Genomic DNA, 22,387 nt, shown 5'->3' with positions numbered 1-22,387 from the left:
ATTCATGCTCAGAGACAAGGCATATTTAGGAGAGAAGGTGGTTTAGAGCCAAGGGACACAAGAGATGATATCTTATCTCTCTTGGAGAAACAAGTATACAGAGCATTCTTAAGACATGATCATAGTATGGGCTCACAGCAAAAAAATCATCACTCTCTAATGGCAAAATATTTGATAATTTAGTTTGAGGTACTTGCACATCCCGAACATAAGTGCTGTGAATGGCCCAATTTTACGGCTCTTTGCTCTAGATTCTTCAATCAAAACACCTTATACCGTCCTAGAGCCGTGACTACATTGGTCACACTTCTTCTTTTCTTTTTTTTTTTTTTTTTTTTTAATTTTAAATAGATTGGCTAAGAGAGTGAGACCAGCTAAGAGATAATAACAAGAGCAGTCCAAAAAGAAGCTAAGATACGTGGTTCACCAAGAGGACAAGATAGCACGATTTAAGTCTCATCTAATAGCATCTTAAACAAGAAAAGGGATTATGTACAAGTCAGACAAAGCACAAAAACATTCAATCATTCACACCATCAGAAATGAGAGATATGTACAGTGACATATCAACAACAAAACAAAACACAAAAATTTTGGACTTGACTAGTCAACTACAAGCAAGATGACTAGTCAACAGTGTTGAAATGTGTTGAAGACAAAGAACAGACCAGCTAATCAATCAATTGAGCAAAGACCAATGGATTGCCGAAGTGTAACATGTTTCTGAAAATCCAAGGCCTTGGTGAGTATATCTGCTAGCTGTTTTTCAGAGGGAACAAATTTCAAAGATAAAATGTTGTCTTCCACAAGATCTCTAATAAAATGGTGCCTAATGTCTATATGCTTAGTCCTAGAGTGTTGAACATGATTTTTTGAAATATCTATGGCACTCATGTTGTCACAATAGATTAGAAAGGATGATTGAGCAAGACCATAGTCTTCCAACATTTGTCTCATCCAAAGGAGTTGAGTACAACAACTCCCAGCTGCAACATACTCTGCTTGAAGTGGATAAGGAGACAGACTGCTTTTTGCTATGCCAAGCAACAAGATTGTTGCCTACATAGAAGACCCCGGAAGTGCTTTTCCTATCATCACTACAACCTGCCCAATCGGCATCACTATACCCAACAAGATTGACACAAGTGTCATAGGTATACCATAATCCAAACTCAATAGTCCCACTCACATATTTAATGATTCTCTTAACAGCAAACAAGTGAGACTCTTTTGGATCACTTTGAAACCGAGCACACACACCAACACTAAAAGAAATGTCAGTCTACTAGCAGTCAAGTAGAGAAGACTCTATCATGCTTCTATAGAGAGTTTGATCCACACTTTTGCCATGCAAGTCTCTATGAATCTTAGCACTAGTGCTCATTGGAGTTCTTGCAGATTTTGCCCCCTCCAAACCAAATTTGGTCACAAGATTTTTTGCATATTTAGATTGAGATACAAAGATCCCATCATGGCTTTGTTTAATTTGAAGACCTAAGAAATAGTTAAGCTCACCTACAAGACTCATTTCAAATTCACTAGTCATGACATGAATAAAATCTTGAACATGCAAATCAGAGGTAGAACCAACCACAATATCATCAACATACACTTGAGCAATCAAGACATCCTTCTTAAACCTGTTTCACAAACAAAGTTTTATCAAGCACTCTAACATACCCATTTCTAGAAGATGAGAGGATAACCTCTCATACCATGCTCTAGGAGCTTGTTTCAAACCATAGAGAGCCTTTTTTAACCAAACACATCATTTGGATGATGTGGATCTTCAAAACCCTTTGGTTGCTCAACATAGACCTCTTCATTTAGGACACCATTCAAGAAGGCAGTTTTGACATCCATTTGATAAAGTTTGAATTTCAAATGACAAGCAATGGCAAGAAGCAATCTAACTGATTCTAATCTTGCAACAGGGGCAAAAGTTTCATCAAAGTCAATGCCTTCCATTTGAGTGTATCCTTGAGCAACCAATCTAGCCTTGTTTCTTACCACATTACCTTGCTCATCGGTTTTATTTTTGAAAATCCACTTAGTGCCAATGACATTAGTGTTGACTGGTCTAGGAACAAGGTACCAAACATCATTTCTCACAAATTGATTTAATTCTTCCTGCATTGCAAGAAACCATTCACCATGGTGTAGGGCTTCTTTCACATTTCTAGGCTCTTCCTTGGAGACATAACACACATGGCTAATTTCTTGAGCAAGTTGCTTCCTAGTTCTCACTCCCTGATTAAGAGGGCCAATAATGACACTCTCAGTTTGAGTGAGAGGACTAAGAGCAGATGAGAGCCGGGCACCTGGGAGATGGGATGGAACTAGAAGTTGAAAAAGTTGACAGTCAACCGGGACAGAATTTCCAAAGTTGACAGGTCAACCACAAGATCCAGACCTGGAGATTCTTGCTCAGGAGGAGGAGGAGGTAAAAGATCATCCTCATCCAATGCCATCTCTGTAGATGCAGCAAAATCATCAATAGTGACATTTATGGATTCAATGATGGTTCTGGACCTACAGTTGTACACTCTATAGGCTCGGCTTGAGGTGGAATACCCTAGAAATATTCCCTTATCACACTTAGAATCAAATTTAGCAAGATGCTCCCTATCTCTCAAAATATAGCATGTGCTACCAAAGACCCTAAAATATGACACATTAGGCTTCTTTCCTTTCCAAATCTCATAGGGAGTTTGTTTGGTACCAGACCTCACAAATACCTCGTTTGAGATGTAACAAGTGTATTGACAGCTTCAGCCCAAAAGTGTTTAGCAAGATTTTTGCTATTTAGCATCACCCTTGCCATTTCTACAAGCACCCTATTCTTTCTCTCCACAACACCATTTTGCTGAGGTGTAATAGGTGCAGAGAACTCATGTTTAATTCCCATTTCTTCACAAAATTTCAGAAACTGAGAATTCTCAAATTCAGCCATGATCTGTTTCTAATTTAACAAGAGGTAGATGACTAGTCATCTTCTCTTTTTGCAAAAGGTGACAAACAGACTTAAACCTTTGGAAGGTTTCAGATTTCTCACGTAAGAATGAGACCCAAGTGAACCTAGAGAAATCATCAACCATGACAAGAATATATTTCTTTCCACCAAGGGACATGGTTTGGATAGGACCAACAAGATCCATGTGAACAAGTTCTAGAGTAACATTAGTTTGAATGTGTTTAACCTTTTTGTGTGACACTCTAACTTGTTTGCCTAATTGACATCCTTCACAAACATGCAGGTCAGATTTTTCAAGCTTTGGTAGACCACTTACTAACTCTCTCTTGGACAATTTATGCAAGTCTCTAAAATTCACATGTCCAAGCCTTTGATGCCACAAAACACTTGTTTCATTTACAACCTTGTTGCAAACTACTTCTTTTGCATCATTGACACCATCAATACAGTAGCAATTGTCCCTAGACCTTGCCACGCTAACAATCTCATTGTCACCTTTTCCAATGATTTTGCAGCCATGCTTGGAGAATCTAACTCTACTATTCCATCGTCACACACTGACTCACACTAATGAGATTAGATGTGAGACCCTCAACAAATCTAACATTCTTAAGCTCGGGCAGACCTGTGGATACAAACAGTACCTTTTCCAACAACTTGAGACCTATGACCTCCACCAAAAGTCACAGTGCCTCCATCAAAGGGGGTGAGGGATGAGAAAACATTTTTATCCCCAGACATATGTTTGGAACAACCACTATCAAAATACCAAGAGTTGGTGTTTGAAGCAGCAAAGGCATTTAGCACAACAAGAGATTTGGTATGAACTCTTGCAATCCAAGAAGACTTAGGCACAATGGGAGAACTCATTTTGAGGGAGACAAGTTTGGCTATCTTAGTAACTTCATTCATCAAATGATCAACTTGATCTTGCAAAGATCTGGGATTCCTTTTAGATTTTGAAGACAATTTTCTGGTTTTATCTTTGCTGAACATATGACAGACTGGTCGAATATGACCAGTCAACCCACACCTGTGACAAGTTGGAACAAACTTAGGTTTCTTGACAACCTGCTGAACATCAGAGGTACAGTGACTGGAGTTTCTGATTTGACAAAATTAGTGGTAAAGCTAGACGAACTAGAACCAAAGTGATTAAATCCAAGGCCACCTTTGTCCCCATGAACTTTTCCCATATTCAACATTTTGTCAATTTTTGAAGCACCAATGGTCATAGATATAATCTTCCTATTTGCTTCATTCAATTCACCTAGGAGCTGTTTGTTTGAGTTCTGGAAACCAATGTTACTTTCCTTGAGCACATTAACTTGATTCTCAAGGTTACTCCTAATTGACACAAGAGCATCACTTTCTTTTTCTAGAGACTCAAATTTGTCACTTAACTCCTTTTTGGTTTCTTTTAGGATGAGAATTTCATGTTGAAGATCTTGGTTATTAACCTCAAGTTTGAGGCTCTCTTCTTTCAAACACAAGGTCTCTTTAAACAAACAATCATATTTTCTTCCTAATGACTCGTATGACAGGTCATCTGACTCGGAATCAGATTCATCAGACATGGGCTGCACAGAGGCAACAAAGGCAACATGTTGGTCATCAACATCAGAGGAAGATGAATCCTCTTGAGACCCTTCACTTTCACTCTCACTCCAGCTCACTTTCATGGCCTTGTCCTTTCCTTTGGAGTATTTTTTCTGATTGTTCGCACAGTCAGCAGCATAGTGTCCAATGCCTCCACATGTGAAACACTTGACAGATTTTCTGAAATCTTTCGTGAAAGGTTTGACATCCTTATTCCTCTCATTAGACCGATCAGTTGATGGTCTAAACAGTTTCTCACTACCAGAGCTGCCCTCTCTAGCAAACTTTCCCTTATCCTTAAGAATTCTCCTAAATTTTTTGACAAACAAGGCCATCTCATCCTCAAAACCTGAGGATTTTTCATCAACTTTCAGAGAGGAAACATGCACTCCTTGAAGTGCAACATTTTTTGATTTTTTGGAGTCATTTTCTTCCATATTCAATTCCATCTCATAGGTTTTCAGTTTTCCTACAAGCTTGCCAAGCTTAATTTCATTTAAATTTTGGACCTCCATGATTGCGGTTTTCTTTGCTCTAAACCTAGATGGTAGAACACGAAGAATTTTCTGAACAACAAGAAGCTCTTCAATGGGTTGACCTAGACTCATGGCTTCATTTGTGATCATCTCAACTCTCCCATGGAACTCAGAAATAGACTCCAGACATCCTAAGTTCTTCAAATTGTGCAAGCACCATCTGAAGTTTTAGGGTTCTAACTTGGTCATCCCCTTCATGAACCACCCTTAGTTTATCCCAAGCTTGTTTAGCATTAGGGATATGTTGTATATGTGCAAATTGTGTGCTAGACAAAGCAGTAACTAAGGCATTTCTGGCCTTCTTGTTCGAATATGCACCAAACACCTCAGCTTCAGTCCATTCTGACCTAGGTTTGGGCACATCCTCACCAAAAACAGTCTTGACCGGAGCAACCCACTCTTTTGTGAGATACTCACTTGCATACTCATCAAGAGCATCAAGAAATATCTCAAATTTTTCTCTCCATGCAGCGTAGTTATTACCGTCAAAATAGGGAGGGGAGTTGCAAGATCCAGCAACTCGATCCCTTTCCATAGTGAACACACCTAAACACCAAAACAAATCCTAGGATCTCTCTATTTGTGTTAAGAGCTGAAGCTCTGATACCAATTGAAATTGGTACTTAGGTGACAAATGGTAGATTTAATTACACAACCAAAACAAAACAACTCAGCAATCTTCACACACTTTAAACCTTGACCAAATACACGTATGACTAGTCAACTGCTAGTCATGAACAATCACAATCAAGAGAACATACAGATCATGCCACAATGTACCTGCAGCCTAGAAGATTACTAGTGACAACCTACGCACTGAAGGACCCATCAATCTAGGCATCCCCTGTGCTAGCAACAACTATGTGAAAGTGTGTGAAATCATCAAAATCATGCAAACATCAAACAGCAGATAAAGATGACTAGTCAACCATCAAGAACACAAACCCAGAAAAATTACAGATATGCAAAACAGATTTTGTTCACCCAGAAACCCACCATTGGGAAAAACTGGGAGTCATCAACCGACTGTGCAATCCACTAAGTAGAAAAAGATTCTTACAAAGGAAATACAACCAAGCTCAAGATTCACCTAGGTCAATTTAGGAATATGAGCAATACCTCCTTTGTGCAATCTCCTTCTCCAACTTAGCAAAACTTGAAGCTCAGTTCTTCATGGCAATGGCAGCTCCTTCTCCAAAGCTCGTTCATCCCATGGCACAAGCTTGCAAGTTCCAACACGAACCAAGAACAATATTTGATTCAAAGGAGAATGACCAATTTCTTCAAGAAACCATACTCTTGAAGAAATCAGTCTTGAATCGACCTAGATATAAATGAGAGATGATTTGAATAGCTAGATGCATATTCGGGTTTTCAAAAGCAGCTTTTCAAAAGAAATCAATTGGAAAAACTCATAGATGAAAAGTATATGGTTCTCTCTTGAGGAAGAAGAGAAAGAAAGCAAAACAATCTTTCCAAAATTCCACAGAAAAGTGACACCAATGACCAAAAACGTGACCTTTACAAGTAAAAATTCGTTAGGTCGAAAACCACAGATGGCAACATAGAGAGAGAAAGAGGAATAGGACAAAACAGTTTGTTATCCAGCTGGAAGCAAGGATGACTAGTCATATGAGAAACGGATGACTAGTCATCATTTTATGAAGACTGTTTAATGTAATGATATGCAATGCACAATACCTTTGTTAACTTGCATGAGCTTCCATAGAACAAAGATTAGAGAAGTGCACCAATAAAGGTTTTCCCTAATCAAGACTTGAGCTTGAAAAATTACATTACACATCCTATTACAAAGTTGTCAAGGGAAACCAAAAGAAAATAGTAAAAACCATACATTAACAACCTAGTATGAAAAGTGTACATAATTATCTATTCCAATATGCCTACATTAATTTTAATGTACTTACAATTAGGGTTTAGGTATTATATGTCATCCAATGTACCTACCATTTGAATAATATACCTACTACGAATAAAGTACCTATTATTTATCTAAATAATGTACCTATTTTCTACTATAAATAATATAGCCTATTTTCTCTGAATAAAGTACCTATTATTTGTTTTATGAAACGTAATTTTTTTAAATGAACCTATTTTCTCTCTCCAAATAACTTACCAATTTTTTTCCTCTAATAATGTACCTATATTTTATATAAATTATTGTGTACCTATTTTTAATTATGAAAAATATATGCATAATTACAAAGTAACTGACTTTTTTTTGGGTAAATAATATACCTATATTTTATATGTATATATTTATATTATATTTTTCATAGGTACATTATTGGATATGTAATTTACAGATTTTTTTTTTTGTTTGCAATTTTAGGGGGCGAGATGTGAGGGAATGACAACTAAAAGAAATGGGGTGATTGATATGCTATTAATAGGGAGTATATTAATTACAATTATGGCAGTTAATGAAATGCTTGAAATAAATTATAAATAAAATATGAAGTTTAGTGGCAACGATGTAAAAACATAGAAATATTATGACCTCTTATATCCTACTGGTCATTTAAATTTGAATTTGGGTTTTCAACATAGTTATATAGATAGATGGGTTTGTGTCTAGGGGATATCAGTTGTATGGGCTTATATTGGAGTCTCTCTATTAAATATTAGAGGAGTGAGACAAATGAAGATTGCGTGTACTTACGTTTACAATATTGAGTTCTAACAATTGAAGCATATTTATCTACTATATCTTTAAATCAACAAGTATATGATGGGTGTAGCCAAACCGAACCAACTGAGTATATTATGGTGCTCAAACTTGAATGTTTTAATATTTATCGAGTTCTCATGATGTGGCTTTTGAAGTGAAATTTATTGTCATATAAATTTATCGCACAAGTACGGATACAATAACTAATTAACTAGGCCGTGGACCAAGTAACCTCTGCAGAACCCGGATCTGTGTCAAGCGACAAAGCCTCCCAAACAGCCGAAGAGCCGTCAACAATATTGTTCTCACACGGCGGCAGAAATCCATGCTCGTCATCACATCCATTCTGTGAATCACATTGGTCCACCACTTTGGCTTCCACACTCATCCCGTTACTTACCGCAGTAATTATTATCGTCATATTGCACCTTCCACTAAACCACCCAGTGGAAAGTGCCACAATCTTTTCAGTATTGTCATGGAATTGATTGTCACACTCTGACTCGGCGCCGCCCTCACCGCCTTTGCTGAAATTGTTGAGTGTGAGTTTGGCATTCGTGGGCGGCACGACTGGCGGGGAGCATGTGTATGTAGGGAAATTTTGGCCATCATTGCAAGCGAGAGTTCCTGAGGGCCCGCAATCATCACTGCTAGGTGGTTGCGATGACGCCTGACGTGTGCATGAGTTGCAGGTGGGGTGGGACTCCATAGCCATTGATGGGTGAGGGAGGAGGAAGATGTTATTGAATAACATGAGTGAAAGAGGAACAAACATGAACACTAAACTTGCCATTTTACAACTTGTGATAGTGAGGCCCTGATATCAGAGAAGGTGCAGTTTTATAGTGACTAAAGGTGCCTTTGGTCTAGCGGCATGTTGCTATTAATGAGAAAACAAAATTGAAAAAAAAAAAAAAAAAGATAATTTTTTTGTGAAGGAACTTAACTAGAACCAAAGTCTTTGGCATTTTGATCATATACTTACAGACTTCTTACTGACGTGATAACAATTGGTGATTGGAATAGTGCCACCGTGCCAGCGAAAAGAGGCAACCAGACTTGAAGTCAAGGTCTTCACTCTTTGTTTTTTAAATTATTTATTTTATCTTGTCATAAGGGGATGAACCCCATAAGACGCGAAAGAAAACCCAGGTTCACTCTCTAATAAGTCTTATATTTTTTGGGTTTTAATTTTTCAAAGTCTTGGTCTTTACTTTGTTGTGTTGTCCTGTAATTACGGTGTAGTTTGGTATTCTATTCAAGTAGGGAACTTCAAAACTTTGATTTTTATTAAAAACAAAGAGTTTTAAAATTCAACATGCATAAAGGCTGGGCAAAGCTTGTGACCTGTCTACATGCTTAGTCAACTGGTCCTTCATTAGTTATGCCATGCTTGTTTGGTCAACATGCATGTTAGTCAATTATACATAATAAGATTGCAAGATTCACAGCTCACGGGGTAAACTTTGAGTGTTACGATTACATTGTTGTGTGGTGATACTAATCAATGTGTTGAAATATGAATGTATAACATGATTTATATGTCAAAGATCTAACGTATCAGATTAATAAACAGATATGCGTGCAACAATTCATAACAATACTTATGGGTGTCTCACACAAAAAATTATTTCAACTCAATGGGTATTTGTTAGTCATCCATAGTATTAGCTTAAAGGTTATATGTGATCGAGTACTGATGAGGGGGAATGGGGTTATTCTTTATAACAATAAATGTTTTAGATTATTAAAGCGTAGCATATATATATATATATATATATATATAGGCTTATTATCACAAAATGTCCCTAAGGTTTACGAAACTATCAAATTGCATCCTTAATGTTTTTTTGTGTCACTCGTGGTCCTCAAGGTTAGTATGTACAATCACAAATGATCTATGTCATTAGGTTCCGTCAAAAACTCATTAGTTCTTGACGTGACATATATATATATATATATATATCAAAAAACATCCTTGAGGTTCACACACCTATCACAACTGGTCCTTACGGAATTTTTTAATTTTTTAAATTTAAAATTCATAAAATTTTATTTTTTATTTTAAATTTATTTATAAATGGAAAAACCATTTATAGAAGGATTTTAATCTTGAGAACCTTTTATGAACCCTAAACCCTTAGTTTTTTCATTTTTAAATGTTATGAATTTTTAATTTTTTTTTTAAAAACTCCATTAGTTTGTTGATGTGGCATATATATGGAGCCCACATCTACAATAATATAGTGTCACATGTATTTAAAATATAATATGTATTTTTAAATAATTTAAAATTCATAAAATTTTAAAAAGAAAACCAAAATTTTATGAATTTTAAATATAAAAAATTAAAAAAAAATTCCATGGACCATTTGTGATACGTGTGTGAACCTCGGGGATATTTTGTGATATATATATATGCCACATCAGCAAACTAACAGAATTTTTTAAGGAACCTAATGGCAGAGATCATCTGTGATCACACATACTAACTTTAAGAACCACGAGTGACACAAAAAAAACATTAAGGATGCAATCTGATAGTTTCGTAAATTTTAAGGACGTTTTGTGATAATAAGCTATATATATATGAGCCACATAAATTTGCCAATTCATGATCGAAGTACATCTTGTCTTGGCATCATTTTGACCTTATTTCTTTATTTAGCATAAATACGTACTAACTAGGCCATGGACCAAGTAACGTCTACAACTCCCAAATCCTGGTTTAGTTGCAAAGCATTCCACACAGCCGCAGAGCCATCAACAATATTGTTCCCACACGGCGGCAGCCCGCATGCTCTGCATCACATCCATTACGTGAATCGCATTCGCCCACCACTCTCGCTGTCACACTCTTCCCATTACTTGCTGTAATTCTTATTATCTTTCCACACTGTTCTTCTTATCAAACCACCCGGATGCCACAACCGGCTCTGTTGTTATGGAATCGCTTGTCACATTCCGATGCACCCTCCATCCCCACCTTCGCCAATCGTTGAGTGTGAGTTTGGCTTTCGTGACGACGCCACCGTGGGGAGCATGTGTATTTAAGGTATGATTTCCCTTACAATAGAAAGTTCCGAGGACTTACAATTGTCGGTGGGATGAGCCCCACCTCGCGGCATGTGTGGTCACGACATCGTGGTCGCCGCTGCACTTGCCCTTGATGCATATGGTGACCAAAGCCACGGTCGTTGAGGGTTTTGTATCGATTGCAGGAGGAGATGGCGGTTGATGGGAGAGGGAGCAAGATAAGATTGAAGATGATGAGGGAAAGAGAAACCAACATTAACATTAAACTTGCCATTTGAAAAGGATTTTTCAAAATAAGAAAGAAAAAAGAAAGGTAAACGGGACGCTCCTTTTCTCTCTTTTCACGCTTTTGTTCTTTGTTCACTGTGTAACCATTACCACCGCTCAAGGTGGAGTCCGTGACCGGAGTTTGTCTTCTCCGCGGCGTGGGTGGCTCATATGGAGGGCCCAGATTCTTGTCGTGAGAAGAGAGCTCGTACTCAAGAGATGATGAATGTTGGTGGTTTGGATTCAGACGACCCTTCTCCCCCTTTGCCTCCAATTTCGATGAGCTTCAAGGATAAGGTTTCTGGGGATTTTGGCATGGCTGAGGATCAATTGGTGATTGGTGATGATGATTTTGTAATCGAACAAGGGGAGATCCCTTCAATCCAATTTTCTGATAAAGTTAAGAGTTGTTTGTTTCGGCCATGGCGCACGGCTGTACTCTGAAGCTTATGGGTCGGCCTCTATCTTATGCTTTCTTGAGGACTCGTCTCCTTCAAAAGTGGGATCTTAAGGGTCCGATGAGCCTAATTGATTTGGAGAACAACTATTTCATTGCTAAGTTCCTGTTAGCGGAAGATATGAGATATGTTCTCTCGGGTGGTCCTTGGCAAATTGCTGGGCAGTATGTGGTGACCCAACAATGGAAACCTGGGTTTAATGCCAAAGAAGAAAAGATCACTCATATGACTGCCTGGGTTCGAATTAATGGCTTGAATGTGGAGTATTTTCGCTCAGATGTTATGGAGAAGATTGGGAATCTTATTGGTACCACTGTTAAGGTTGATGCTCATACCATGAGTCAAGCTCGAGGTAAATTTGCTAGAGTCTGTGTTGAACTTGATTTAGCTAAACCTCTAACCCCTTTCATTAAGGTGGAAGGTCGTTCTTATGGGGTGGTATATGAGGGTATTCAATTAGTCTGTTTTGAATGTGGGTGTTACGGTCATGGTAGAGACTCTTGCCCTGTTATTTTGCAAGCCAAAAAACAGGAGTCAAATTCAGGTCATGCTGAGAATATGGAGGTTAATACTTCGGCTAAGAGTGGTGGGCTTAGTGTGATTAATCCTGTTACCAAAGATGCTGAGGTTCCAGCTAAGATGCATGGGCAGTGGATGTTAATGAAGCCAAGAAGTTTTAATAAAAAGAAGGTGGTGAGTGAGTCAGGGAAGGTTCCTGAGTTAGGAAAATTTAGTTCAAAGGAGTCTGGGTCTAAGGATGCTAATATCCTTTCTGGGTCCAGGTTCAATGTTCTTGTTGAGGAGGATAGTGGGAAGAATGATATGGAGGGGTTTACTCCTGTTAGCACTAGGAGGAATGTGAGGTCTGCCACTCCTCCTGGGGCTAATCTTCTTTCTAAGGCTAAATCGTTTGGAAAGCAACCTTCGCATCCTCGTGAGTCTTCACCTTGGGTTTTTAAAAAGCCTTTGAAGGACATCACTAATGCTTCTTCATCCAACGTGGGAGGTGTTGTGGTTAAGGGTGGCCCAAATTTGAGGAAGCCTTGGAGGAATAAAGTGGGGGCTAAACCTGTTATTGCTCATGGGTTGGAATCTGTGGGGTTGCAAATCAGTGGTTCCGAGGTGCAAGATGATGTTCGTGGGGTTTTTTCGTTTAATGTTGTTGGTTCTCCTGATTTTAGCCAAATGAAGCTGCATGAAGCTGCATCTCCTGGTGTGAGTTCTGCCTCTGATGATATGGATCAACATAGGGACTTCACGGATTCTGGTTTGTCTGCTATTGGTTTGCCTACTGGTATGGTTTGTGAGCATGATGGCTCTGCTCTTGAGGCAGAGCTATTGCATATCTAGGATTTTTCCTATGTTATTCCCTTATTCCTTATTTTTAATGATAATTGTGTCTTGGAATGTAAGGGGTGCTGGTAAGGATAAATGTGCTAGTACTATTAAGGATCTTAAAAAGATTTATGCTGTGGATATTTTTGTTGTGCTTGAGCCTAGGATTAGTGGGCCTAGGGCTCTTAACGTTGCCAAGTCTTTGGGGTTCTCTCATTTCCATATTGTGGATGCTGTTGGGTTTTCGGGGGGTGTTTGGCTTTTGTGGAATGGGAATGCTGTCACTCTTCATGTCATTGCTCACTCTAGCCAATCCATTACTGCACTTGTTTGTTTAGGGACTCATTTGTGGTTGCTCTCTGTGGTTTATGCTAATCCTTGTTCTAGGATTCGTGAGTCTCTTTGGCGTTACTTTGATGGGCTTGCCCAAGCTTCTAACCTGCCGTGGCTTGTCCTTGGAGATTTTAATGACATTGTGTGTGCTAAGGAGAAGTGTGGTGGTAATTTGGATAATGGTGGTCAGAGGTTCATTGAGTGGATTGATCGTAATCATCTTGTTGACTTGGGCTTCTCTGGAGCTAATTTCACTTGGTGTAACAAAAGGAATTCTGAGGGTGTTATTTGGAAAAGGCTTGATAGAGGTTTATGTAATATTAAGTGGCGGCTTTTGTTTCCTGAAGCCCATTTATCTCATCTTCCTAGGGTGAACTCGGATCATTGCCCTCTTTTGGTGAAGTTATTGTCTAATCATGCTCCAGCTAGAGCTTCTTTGCCTTTTAGGTTTCAAGCTATGTGGTTAAACCATCCTGATTTCTCTGAGTTCATATCTGATATTTGGAGTTCTAGTGAGGGTCATGCTGTTCATAAATCTATTAGTCTTATTCCTTCTCTCCATCATTGGAATAAGCATGTTTTTGGCTGCCTTTTTCAAAAGAAAAAGAAGCTCTTAGCTAGGCTTGCTGGTATTCAACGAAACTTGTGTTTGCAGTCCAATCCCTTTCTCTGTAATCTTGAGGTTGAGTTGACTAAAGAGTATAATCTCATTCTTGATCATGAAGAGATGTTCTGGCTTCAAAAATCTCGAAATACTTGGCTAAGGGAAGGAGATCGGAACACTAAGTTTTTTCATCTGTCTACTGTCATAAGAAGAAGAAGGAATAAGTTGGAAGGGTTGAATAATGATGATGGGGTGTGGGTGACTGAGAAGAGTAGTATGAAGCAGATTGTTTGTGAGTATTTTCAAGGGTTGTTTAACGTCTCTGTCTCAGCTGGTGCGTATTCTTTGCTTCCTCATTTGTTTCCTCAGCTTGATTGTGATGAGTTAGCCAGTTTAAGTGGCACTGTCACGGAATTAGAAATTAAACATAGTTTGTTTGCTATTGGAGGCCTTAAAACCCCAGGGCCAGATGGTTTCCCTGCTATTTTTTATCAGAATTTTTGGGACCTTTGTTCTAGTGATATCAGATCAGTTGTTAAGGATTGTTTTATATCTGCCTCTCTTCCTGAGCATCTCAATGATACCTTGATTGCTTTGGTCCCTAAGGTGGAGAGGCCTACCTCTATGCCTCAGTTAAGGCCTATCAGTCTGTGTAACACTCTTTATAAAGTGGTTTCTAAGATTCTTGTGGCAAGACTTAGACCTCTTATGACTAAGCTTGTTAGTCCCTCTCAAGTGAGTTTTGTGCCAGGCAGACATATTACGATAATATTGTTGTGGCCCAGGAAATGTTACATAAATTTAAAGTTTCGAAAGGGAAAAAAGGGTTTGTGGCTTGGAAAATTGATCTATCCAAGGCATATGATCGTTTAAGCTGGAATTTTATTAGGGAAGTGCTTTGGGAAGTTGGCATTCGAGGCAGGATTCTTGAGCTTCTTATGAGTTGTATTTGTTCTGTTCAGTATAGAGCTGTCCTTAATGGTGAGTTAACTGAAACTTTTGTTCCTAAATGTGGGATTAGGCAAGGTGATCCTCTTTCCCCCTATATTTTTGTCTTGTGCATGGAGAAACTTTCTCATCTTATTCATCAAAAAGTTCAGGATAATATCTGGAAGCCTGTTCAGATCTGTCAAGGGGGTCCTATGGTGTCGCATTTATTCTTTGCTGATGATCTCATCCTTTTTGGCAAAGCTTCTATTACTCAGGCTAAGGTTATGAAGCAATGCTTAGATGATTTCTGTAATCTCTCTGGTCAAAGGGTTAGTTTTGAGAAATCTGCGATTTGTGTTTCCCCAAATACCTGCTCTGATTTAGCCCGTCAAGTTGCTGCTATCAGTGGTTCTCCTCTTACTGATTGTCTTGGTAAATACCTTGGGGTTCCTTTGATTCATAAGAGAGTTACTAAGGCTACTTATCTTGAGATTGTTGAGAAGGTTCAAAGAAGGTTGTCTGCGTGGAAGAGTCATACTCTTTCTATGGCTGGTAGGATTACCTTGCTACTCTGTTTTCGCAATCCCTATTTATGCAATGCAAACTGCTCAACTTCCTATCTCTGTTTGTGATAAACTTGATCAGTTAAATAGGAATTTCCTCTGGGGCCATACTGTGGATAAGAGTAAGGTTCATCTTGTTAAGTGGGAGATTGTTGGTCAACCTAAGACTGCTGGTGGTTTGGGAATCAAGAAAACTGCTTGGATGAATCAAGCTTTGTTGGCTAAGACTGGTTGGAGATTGCTTCAGAATGATCAAGGTCTTTGGTCTCAAATTTTGAACGCTAAGTATTTAAGGCAGTATGATCTTCTTGCTGCCAAGGATCTTCATTTGAGTTGCAGTTCTAGTGCTTGGAGGGGTGTGTTATATGGTGCTAAGCTCCTCCCTCATGGCCTTCAATGGAGGGTAGGTTCTGGTGACAACATCTTATTTTGGACTGATTCTTGGTTAAGCTGTGGTCCTCTGCTGAGTCATGCCTTAATTGATTTATCTGAGGAAATGCTCCAGCTTAACGTAAGTGATTTTTTGGAAGATGGTTGTTGGGATTTGAATTGTCTGCAGGAATGTTTGCCTAATGAGATTGTTCAGATGATTCTAAGCACTCATGCCGGTTTCCTTGGAAGTGGCCTGGATAAAAGAATCTGGAAGTGCACTCCTAATGGTGACTTCTCTGTTAAGTCAGTTTATGGTATCAGTTTTCTTGAAGGGAATGTGCTTCCGTGGCAGTGGGGCTTTATTTGGAAGCTTAAAATCCCTCCTAAGATTAAAGCTTTTCTGTGGTTGTTGTGCCATAAGAAGTTGCTTACCAATTATCAAAGACAAAAGAGGGGCCTTGCTTCTTGTGCTGCTTGTCCTAGATGCAGTTACCCTGTTGAAACTATTGAGCATTTAGTTAGTGGTTGCTGTTGCTCTATGGATATTTGGAGTGGCTTTGGGCTTAATGATGAGTGGGCTCATTGCCATGACGGTGACTTTGATGTTTGGCTTTTGCACAATCTGCAGTCTAAACGTGTTGGTTGTGATAAGTTATCTTGGCCCTTAGTTTTTGCTGTTTGCCTCTGGTTCATCTGGAAGTGGCGGTGTAAAATTGTTTTTGAGGCTAGGTTTGTCATGCCTTCTGAGCCTCATAAGATGATTCAGCAGTATGCTATGGACTGGTTTATAGCTTGTAAGCCTATGCTTAGCTCTCCCAAGAAGTGTGTTGTGCAGGTGCATTGGCATGCCCCTCTTCCTGGTGTTTTTAAGTTGAACACTGATGGGAGTAGGAATTCTGGTTCTGGTGCTATTGGAGCAGGTGGTGTGATTAGAAACTCTGCAGGGGTTTGGATTACGGGCTTTGCTGTCAATCAAGGTGTTGGTTCTACTCTTGAGGCTGAACTTTGGGGTGTTTTTTGGGGGCTTCATCTGGCTTGGGAGATTGGTTGCAGACATATTGAGGTGGAATGTGATGCTAATTCTGTGGTGTCTCTTCTCACTGGCTCCATTGCTTCCACACATCCTCTCTTTAGCTTGCTAAGTTGTTGCAAGTTGAAGTTGCAGCAAGATTGGGTTTGTTCTCTCACTCATGTGTTTCGTGAGCAAAACTGTGTTGCTGATGGTTTGGCTCACATGAGTCATGGTTTGTTTCCGCCTTCATCGGTTGGAGCTCGCGCCTCCTTGTGTCCGTGAGAGCCTTGTCGCGATGTTTGCAGTCGCCAGGCCTAGAGTTGTGGCTTAGTTTCTTTTGTTTTGGCCTCTTGGCCCCATTTCACCAAAAAAAAAAAAAAAAAAGGATTTTTCACAATAGTATCAGTAACTAGTCGTAATGAGAGGGTTGGAGAAGGAGATTAGCATGCACTTTTATAGCGTACTAAAGGCGACTTTTATTTTCATTTTAAAAAAAAAAAAAAAAAGGTGACTTCCATATTGTTTCCTTTTGGCCTTTGAGGAGGAACTTTCCTAGACTCCCCACAACGAGAAATTTTTGTTTATAACTTTAATACCGTGGTGTTATTACTTTACCTCGGGCATGTTTTGTTGTGTTGTTATGGTTACACTGAAAATTTCATTCGATTAGGAGATATAATTGAACATTAATTTTGTTTAGCTTTTCGCATTTAAGGAGAAACTCTCGTAGACTTCTCGTAAATATGTATGTATGTCAGTCGACTAATGTCATCATGCATACTTTAGTTTATTTATTTATTTATTTATTTGTACAAACGACAATTTAAACTATAAGGAGGAAGAGAGTTTCTCATATACACACTATTCAGATATCATGAAGATTCAAACCTAAGATCACTGATTAAACCGAATCGCTTCCTGTCGGCTCAATTGTTTCTCGCATTTAGGGATTAATATTCCTAGTCTACTCCCAACAAACTGTTGGCATGTAATAAAGAAAAGAGGAACGCTAATGATGAAAAGCGACTATGATCAATTAAAGGAAATGTTTAGTCAAAAGAGGCAACGAGACTTGAAGTCTCCTCTAGTGGCATGTCCACTAACTCTTGCGAGCATATATTCAAGAGCCATTAAAGAATATATATATATATATATATATATATATATATATATATATTCAAGCCCAGTGGACGGCGGAGATGGAGAGGTAATATATTAATAAACTGAGGGAAAGAGAACACAAAAGTACTCGCCAATATTATCGACGGATGAGCGGGGGGATTGAGACAAAGGAGATTGGATGAACTTAGCTTATAATGAGCATTATATAGGGTGTTGTTATTTCGACTGTATATTCAGTGGTGGAAACGTATCATTATCATATATATAGACTTATTGTCCTTAATTTATTCATTAATTTCGGTTAGCTAGCTAGGCCATTGACCAAGTAACAGGAACAACGCCCAAATCTTGGTTCAGTCCCAAAGCATTCCACACAGCCGCAGACCCATCAACAATATTGTTCCTACACGGCGGCTGACCTGCATGCTCTGCATCACATCCAGCACGTGAATCGCATTCATCCACCACTTTGGCTGTCACACTCTTCCCATTGCTTGCCCTAATTCTTATCATCTTCCCGCACCTCGACTTATTATCAAACCACCCAGTAGAAAGTGCCACAACCCTCTCACTATTTGCATGGTATTTTTCGTCACAATAAGACGGGCCACCACCGTCCCCACCTTCACTGAAATCGTTGAGGGTAAGGCTGGCTTTAGTGGATGACGTCACGGGCGGGGAGCATGTGTATTTAGGGTATGATTTTCCCTGGCAAACTAGAGTTCCTGAGGGTTGACAATTATTCGTGGTAGGAGGTGGCGATGATGAGCCTCCCCCTCCCCCGCATTCGTTAGACCCAATATCAGGGTCGTCGTTGCACTTGCCGTTGATGCAAATGAGCTGGCCCGCACAATCGTTGAGGGTTTTGCAAGAGCCGTTGCAGGAGGAGATGGCGGTTGATAGGAGAGGTAAGGTGATTATATTGATTAAGATGAGGGAAAGAGAAACCAACAACACTGAAGTGCTTGCCATTTTAAGAACAAAGATTTTGGAACATTAACGAGTTGGGTGTGTGAGACAGAAGGAGATTGCGTCTCATATTTATAGTGATGAGTTATATAATAATTGAAAGGACTATCAGATTACCAAAGCCGCGGTCAAATTATTCTGTTCGATGCATAGTCGTACAAATTTGAATGGGGTTTGCCCAATTGTCAATGCGCTACATAAATGACTAGTTGACCATTCATGTGAAGCTCAACTTGCCTATAGAGAAAGGCAACGCCCATGCTGATGGGTTAAGCCAAAGTCGCTATTACTGCTCTTACAAGTTGATACAACACGGCTAGTTGCCTATTTCGTAGAAGTTTCTCCTCCATTCTTACATGTTTTGTATTGAGGATTTAAGTCTATAGCTCCACCTAAACTTATAATGACTTTAAGAGCAAGTCCACCCCAAAGGCTAAGACAAGGCAAGGGCTGCCACTATTCACGTAAGTAGTAGCAGCCTTGCTTTTTGGTCAGACTCCAAAAAGCTAGAGCAATGACAAATACTATTCACATGAGATATGAGGATATGAATTTATATAGAGTTTTTGGTGTGGGAAGTAAAGAATATGGCTATGTATTTATAAATAAATAAATAAAATATGGAATTTTTTGTATTTTTTCAAATTTTTTCCCTTATTTTTAGTTCGACGCCATTATGACGTCAGATTACATCATTCTGCCCAGGTAGCAGCTTAGGCTGAATTTGCCCGTGGGCTTGCCTGGGCTAGTGGAACCCAGCTCTTGCCAAGGCTAAACCTTGCGCACTAGAGGTGGTTTTGGAGCTTGGGGCTGCCTTTTGCCCAGGCTAGGCCCAAGCGCTAGACATACTCTAAGACTTTAGATTGAAATCCTCCCTGAGACTTCCACATAAGATTTTAGTACCATGCCACCCCATGTACCTAATATTTACAAATTACAAAGATGGTATCGAGTGGTTTTAGTTGGTACCACAGGTTCATAATCAAATTGTATCCAAACTTAATTCTAGTGCCTTTTATCTCTCTCTCTCTCTCTCTCTCTGTTTTTACCCCAAGGCACATCTCGCTTTTACCTGTTTGCTTTTACAACGAGGCACACTTATAGTATCGATCACATTGATGCGAATTATTATTAGGGCTTCTTAGTCCTATTTTGTTTAGATATAATGGATACATGACATCAATATTGGACTCCTCAATAGAAGTCCTCCAAGTCAACGTGTGTACATATAAGCAAAGTATTTGTCCTTCTTTTTAAACTTATTTACTTCTAGTGCCATTAAATAGAAAAGGTAATATAGATCGACACATCCCAGCTTTCATGGTTGTTTCCTGCAATCATGCTCATTTCGTCCAAAGCGCTCTAGATTTTGTCCCAGTCGCTATTCAGATGTCTTGCCACGTTAATGGAGAGTTCTTTGGGTATGAAAATTTTAGGAACCTGATTGTCAAAAGCAATAAATCAATTGTCGACAAAATAGGGATTGGGTCTTCTGACATTGGGTTACTGGAGTGCAGTTCCTCGCATACATGTATTTTTAATTTGAGAAATTTCCTATTATACCCAATATATATAGGAGCCCAAATTATAAATTTTTTTTTTAAAAAAACATATATAAAATGGACTTTAGAAACACATCAAAAGCTCATTTACAACATAACAAAAAAGCTTTTAACTTCTTTTAAATTACAAACTGTCATTGATTTCTTAAAACAAACTCAATCCTAAAACCTCATAAAAAAGCCTAAAACACTAATAGGGCATTACCGTAATTTAATAATCGAAATTAAATTCAATAGGGCCAACTATCATTTTTTGGGTTCTCTTTGGGTTTGTTTATAGAAATTAAATGGTGTAGGGTTTATTTATAGTTTTAGTGCTAAGAATGGATATATGACTAAATATCTCTTTTAATTTATGTATTTCAAATGGATATATGACTAAATATCTCTTTTAATTTATGTATTTCAATTTCAACAATCTGCTTTGTGTGTTGTTGTTTTTGCATTTGGTTTGGTATGAAATCTTCATTTTACCTATTGTCGACAAATAGGAATTGAGTCTCTGACATTGGGCACACAATTGTCAAACGTCAAACAAAGATTGGGTATCAAACGTGGTGAATTAAGAAATTGAGAATATTTTCTAGGTTTCTGGGTTTCATACTATCTGGGAAATGCTTACATAAACTAGTACTTTCTGGGTTTCTGAGCAAGGCAAGTTGAGAAATTGAGGAGATATATTTCGTTTTGTTTTCTATGTAGGCATTAACTTAACTATTGTAGATATATATTAATTGGTTGATTTGGTACATACCTACAATATAGATATATAGATTTTGTCATGGGATATATACTGTTAAGTGGCACAAATCAACAGTCCAGTAAATCGACAAGAACCAATTGCGAATGTTCGTTTGTTGAAAGAGCTCAACAATGAAGCTCTTCTAATCACTCACAATCAGCTCTGATTATGAGTCAAGGCAATTCAGACCGAGACATAAATTTTGGGAATTTGAGTTTTGAATTTTCTTCAATGTTAGTCTAAGACCATCCAAGAACCAAATCTCCAAAGTACTCTCACTCTTCTCAGGTTAGGTTCGACAGTGGGATAGTGATGGGGCAAGGGGTCGACGCATGAGAGAGAGAGAGAGAGATGGAGTTTGTTGGGATGAGGGAGACGATGGATGGGGCCGGGGGTTGAGGGATAAAAGAAAGGAAAAGAATGGGCAGAGGCGACGAGAGGGTGAGAGGAGGTGAGTGGGGGTCATGAGAGGGTAGGGTGGGGGTGGGTGGCGGTGAGGATATGGGTGCTAGGGTTTGGGGAAGAAGATGAGAGATGTATTTTTAATTTTATGTATTTTTTAATTAATGTATTTATTTTTTAATAATATATGTGGACCACGTGACACTATATAAGTGGGTTTATTTCGCATATTTATTGTCACATTAGCAGTTAACACACTTGTTAATAGAAAGACTAACGGTATGTATGAAAGTAGTAAGAAAATCAACTTTGTTTATGCAACTGAGACGAAAAAAATTTAATATATCGAACTCTAAAAGTCGATAAACTTTACTGTAGTAAAGTGAAAATTACCCATAATAATAAGGGTTATTTACTCAAATTGTCCTCAAATTTATACTTGAGTTGCATTTTAGTCTCACAACTAAATTACTTATTAAATGGTCCACCAACTCTTTATTAATCAGCGCATTGGTACTACCGTTACATTATGTCAATATTGCCTTCAAATATAGGGGTAAAACAGTTCAATTAAATAAAAGACTTAATATCACAAAACATCCCTAACATTTACGAAACTATCAGATTACATCCTTGATTTTTTTTTTTTTTTATCATTCGTGGTCCTCAAGGTTAGTATGTGTGATCACAAATAGTCATTGTCATTAGGTTTGCTGACGTGACATATATATATATATATCAGAAAACATCCCTCAGGTTCACACACCTATCACAATTGGTCCCTGTAATTTTTTTTTTATTTTTTCATTTAGAATTCATAACATTTTGGTTTTCTTTTTTAAATTATCTTAAAATATATATTGTATTTTAAATACA

The 22,387-nt window shown here is 38.4% G+C and overlaps 4 protein-coding genes and 1 pseudogene across 4 annotated transcripts; 1 reads left to right on the top strand and 4 right to left on the bottom strand.

The window, feature by feature from the left end:
- Positions 1-5,218: 5,218 nt before the first annotated feature.
- LOC148921498 (uncharacterized) lies at positions 5,219-5,644 on the bottom strand. Its single transcript, XM_089048985.1, has one exon. The coding sequence runs from the start codon at positions 5,642-5,644 to the stop codon at positions 5,219-5,221; it is 426 nt and encodes a 141-aa protein (XP_088905111.1).
- Positions 5,645-7,947: 2,303 nt separating this feature from the next.
- Positions 7,948-8,625, bottom strand: LOC148921497 (ripening-related protein grip22-like). The gene has a single exon (XM_089055158.1). It carries the CDS (start codon positions 8,595-8,597, stop codon positions 8,016-8,018), a length of 582 nt encoding a protein of 193 aa, XP_088911284.1. The 5' UTR covers positions 8,598-8,625; the 3' UTR covers positions 7,948-8,015.
- A 1,863-nt stretch (positions 8,626-10,488) lies between these two features.
- LOC103327189 (kiwellin pseudogene) lies at positions 10,489-11,114 on the bottom strand (annotated as a pseudogene).
- A 1,838-nt stretch (positions 11,115-12,952) lies between these two features.
- On the top strand, positions 12,953-16,996 carry LOC148921496 (uncharacterized). Its single transcript, XM_089048980.1, has 3 exons — positions 12,953-14,572; positions 14,800-15,270; positions 15,413-16,996. The coding sequence occupies exons 1-3, from the start codon at positions 12,953-12,955 to the stop codon at positions 16,994-16,996; spliced, it is 3,675 nt and encodes a 1,224-aa protein (XP_088905106.1).
- A 1,014-nt stretch (positions 16,997-18,010) lies between these two features.
- Positions 18,011-18,847, bottom strand: LOC103325658 (kiwellin-like). Its single transcript, XM_008227840.2, has one exon. It carries the CDS (start codon positions 18,806-18,808, stop codon positions 18,146-18,148), a length of 663 nt encoding a protein of 220 aa, XP_008226062.2. The 5' UTR covers positions 18,809-18,847; the 3' UTR covers positions 18,011-18,145.
- Positions 18,848-22,387: the final 3,540 nt, after the last annotated feature.

Source organism: Prunus mume, linkage group LG1, assembly GCF_029339155.1.
Source record: "Prunus mume cultivar Tortuosa linkage group LG1, ASM2933915v1, whole genome shotgun sequence".
NCBI classification, from domain to species: domain Eukaryota; kingdom Viridiplantae; phylum Streptophyta; class Magnoliopsida; order Rosales; family Rosaceae; genus Prunus; species Prunus mume.
The sequence above is the reverse complement of the archived record's forward strand: the minus strand, read 5'-3'. Positions and strand labels throughout refer to the sequence as shown.

Coding starts and splice junctions, on each gene's coding strand:
- LOC148921498 (XM_089048985.1), bottom strand. CDS start 5,644: ATGGAAAGGGATCGAGTTGCTGGATCTTGCAACTCCCCTCCCTATTTT.
- LOC103325658 (XM_008227840.2), bottom strand. CDS start 18,808: ATGGCAAGCACTTCAGTGTTGTTGGTTTCTCTTTCCCTCATCTTAATC.
- LOC148921497 (XM_089055158.1), bottom strand. CDS start 8,597: ATGGCAAGTTTAGTGTTCATGTTTGTTCCTCTTTCACTCATGTTATTC.
- LOC148921496 (XM_089048980.1), top strand. CDS start 12,953: ATGATAATTGTGTCTTGGAATGTAAGGGGTGCTGGTAAGGATAAATGT. Junction 14,573..14,799: donor AGCTTGTTAGTCCCTCTCAA/GTGAGTTTTGTG, acceptor TGTTCTGTTCAG/TATAGAGCTGTCCTTAATGG. Junction 15,271..15,412: donor ATCTTGAGATTGTTGAGAAG/GTTCAAAGAAGG, acceptor AAACTTGATCAG/TTAAATAGGAATTTCCTCTG.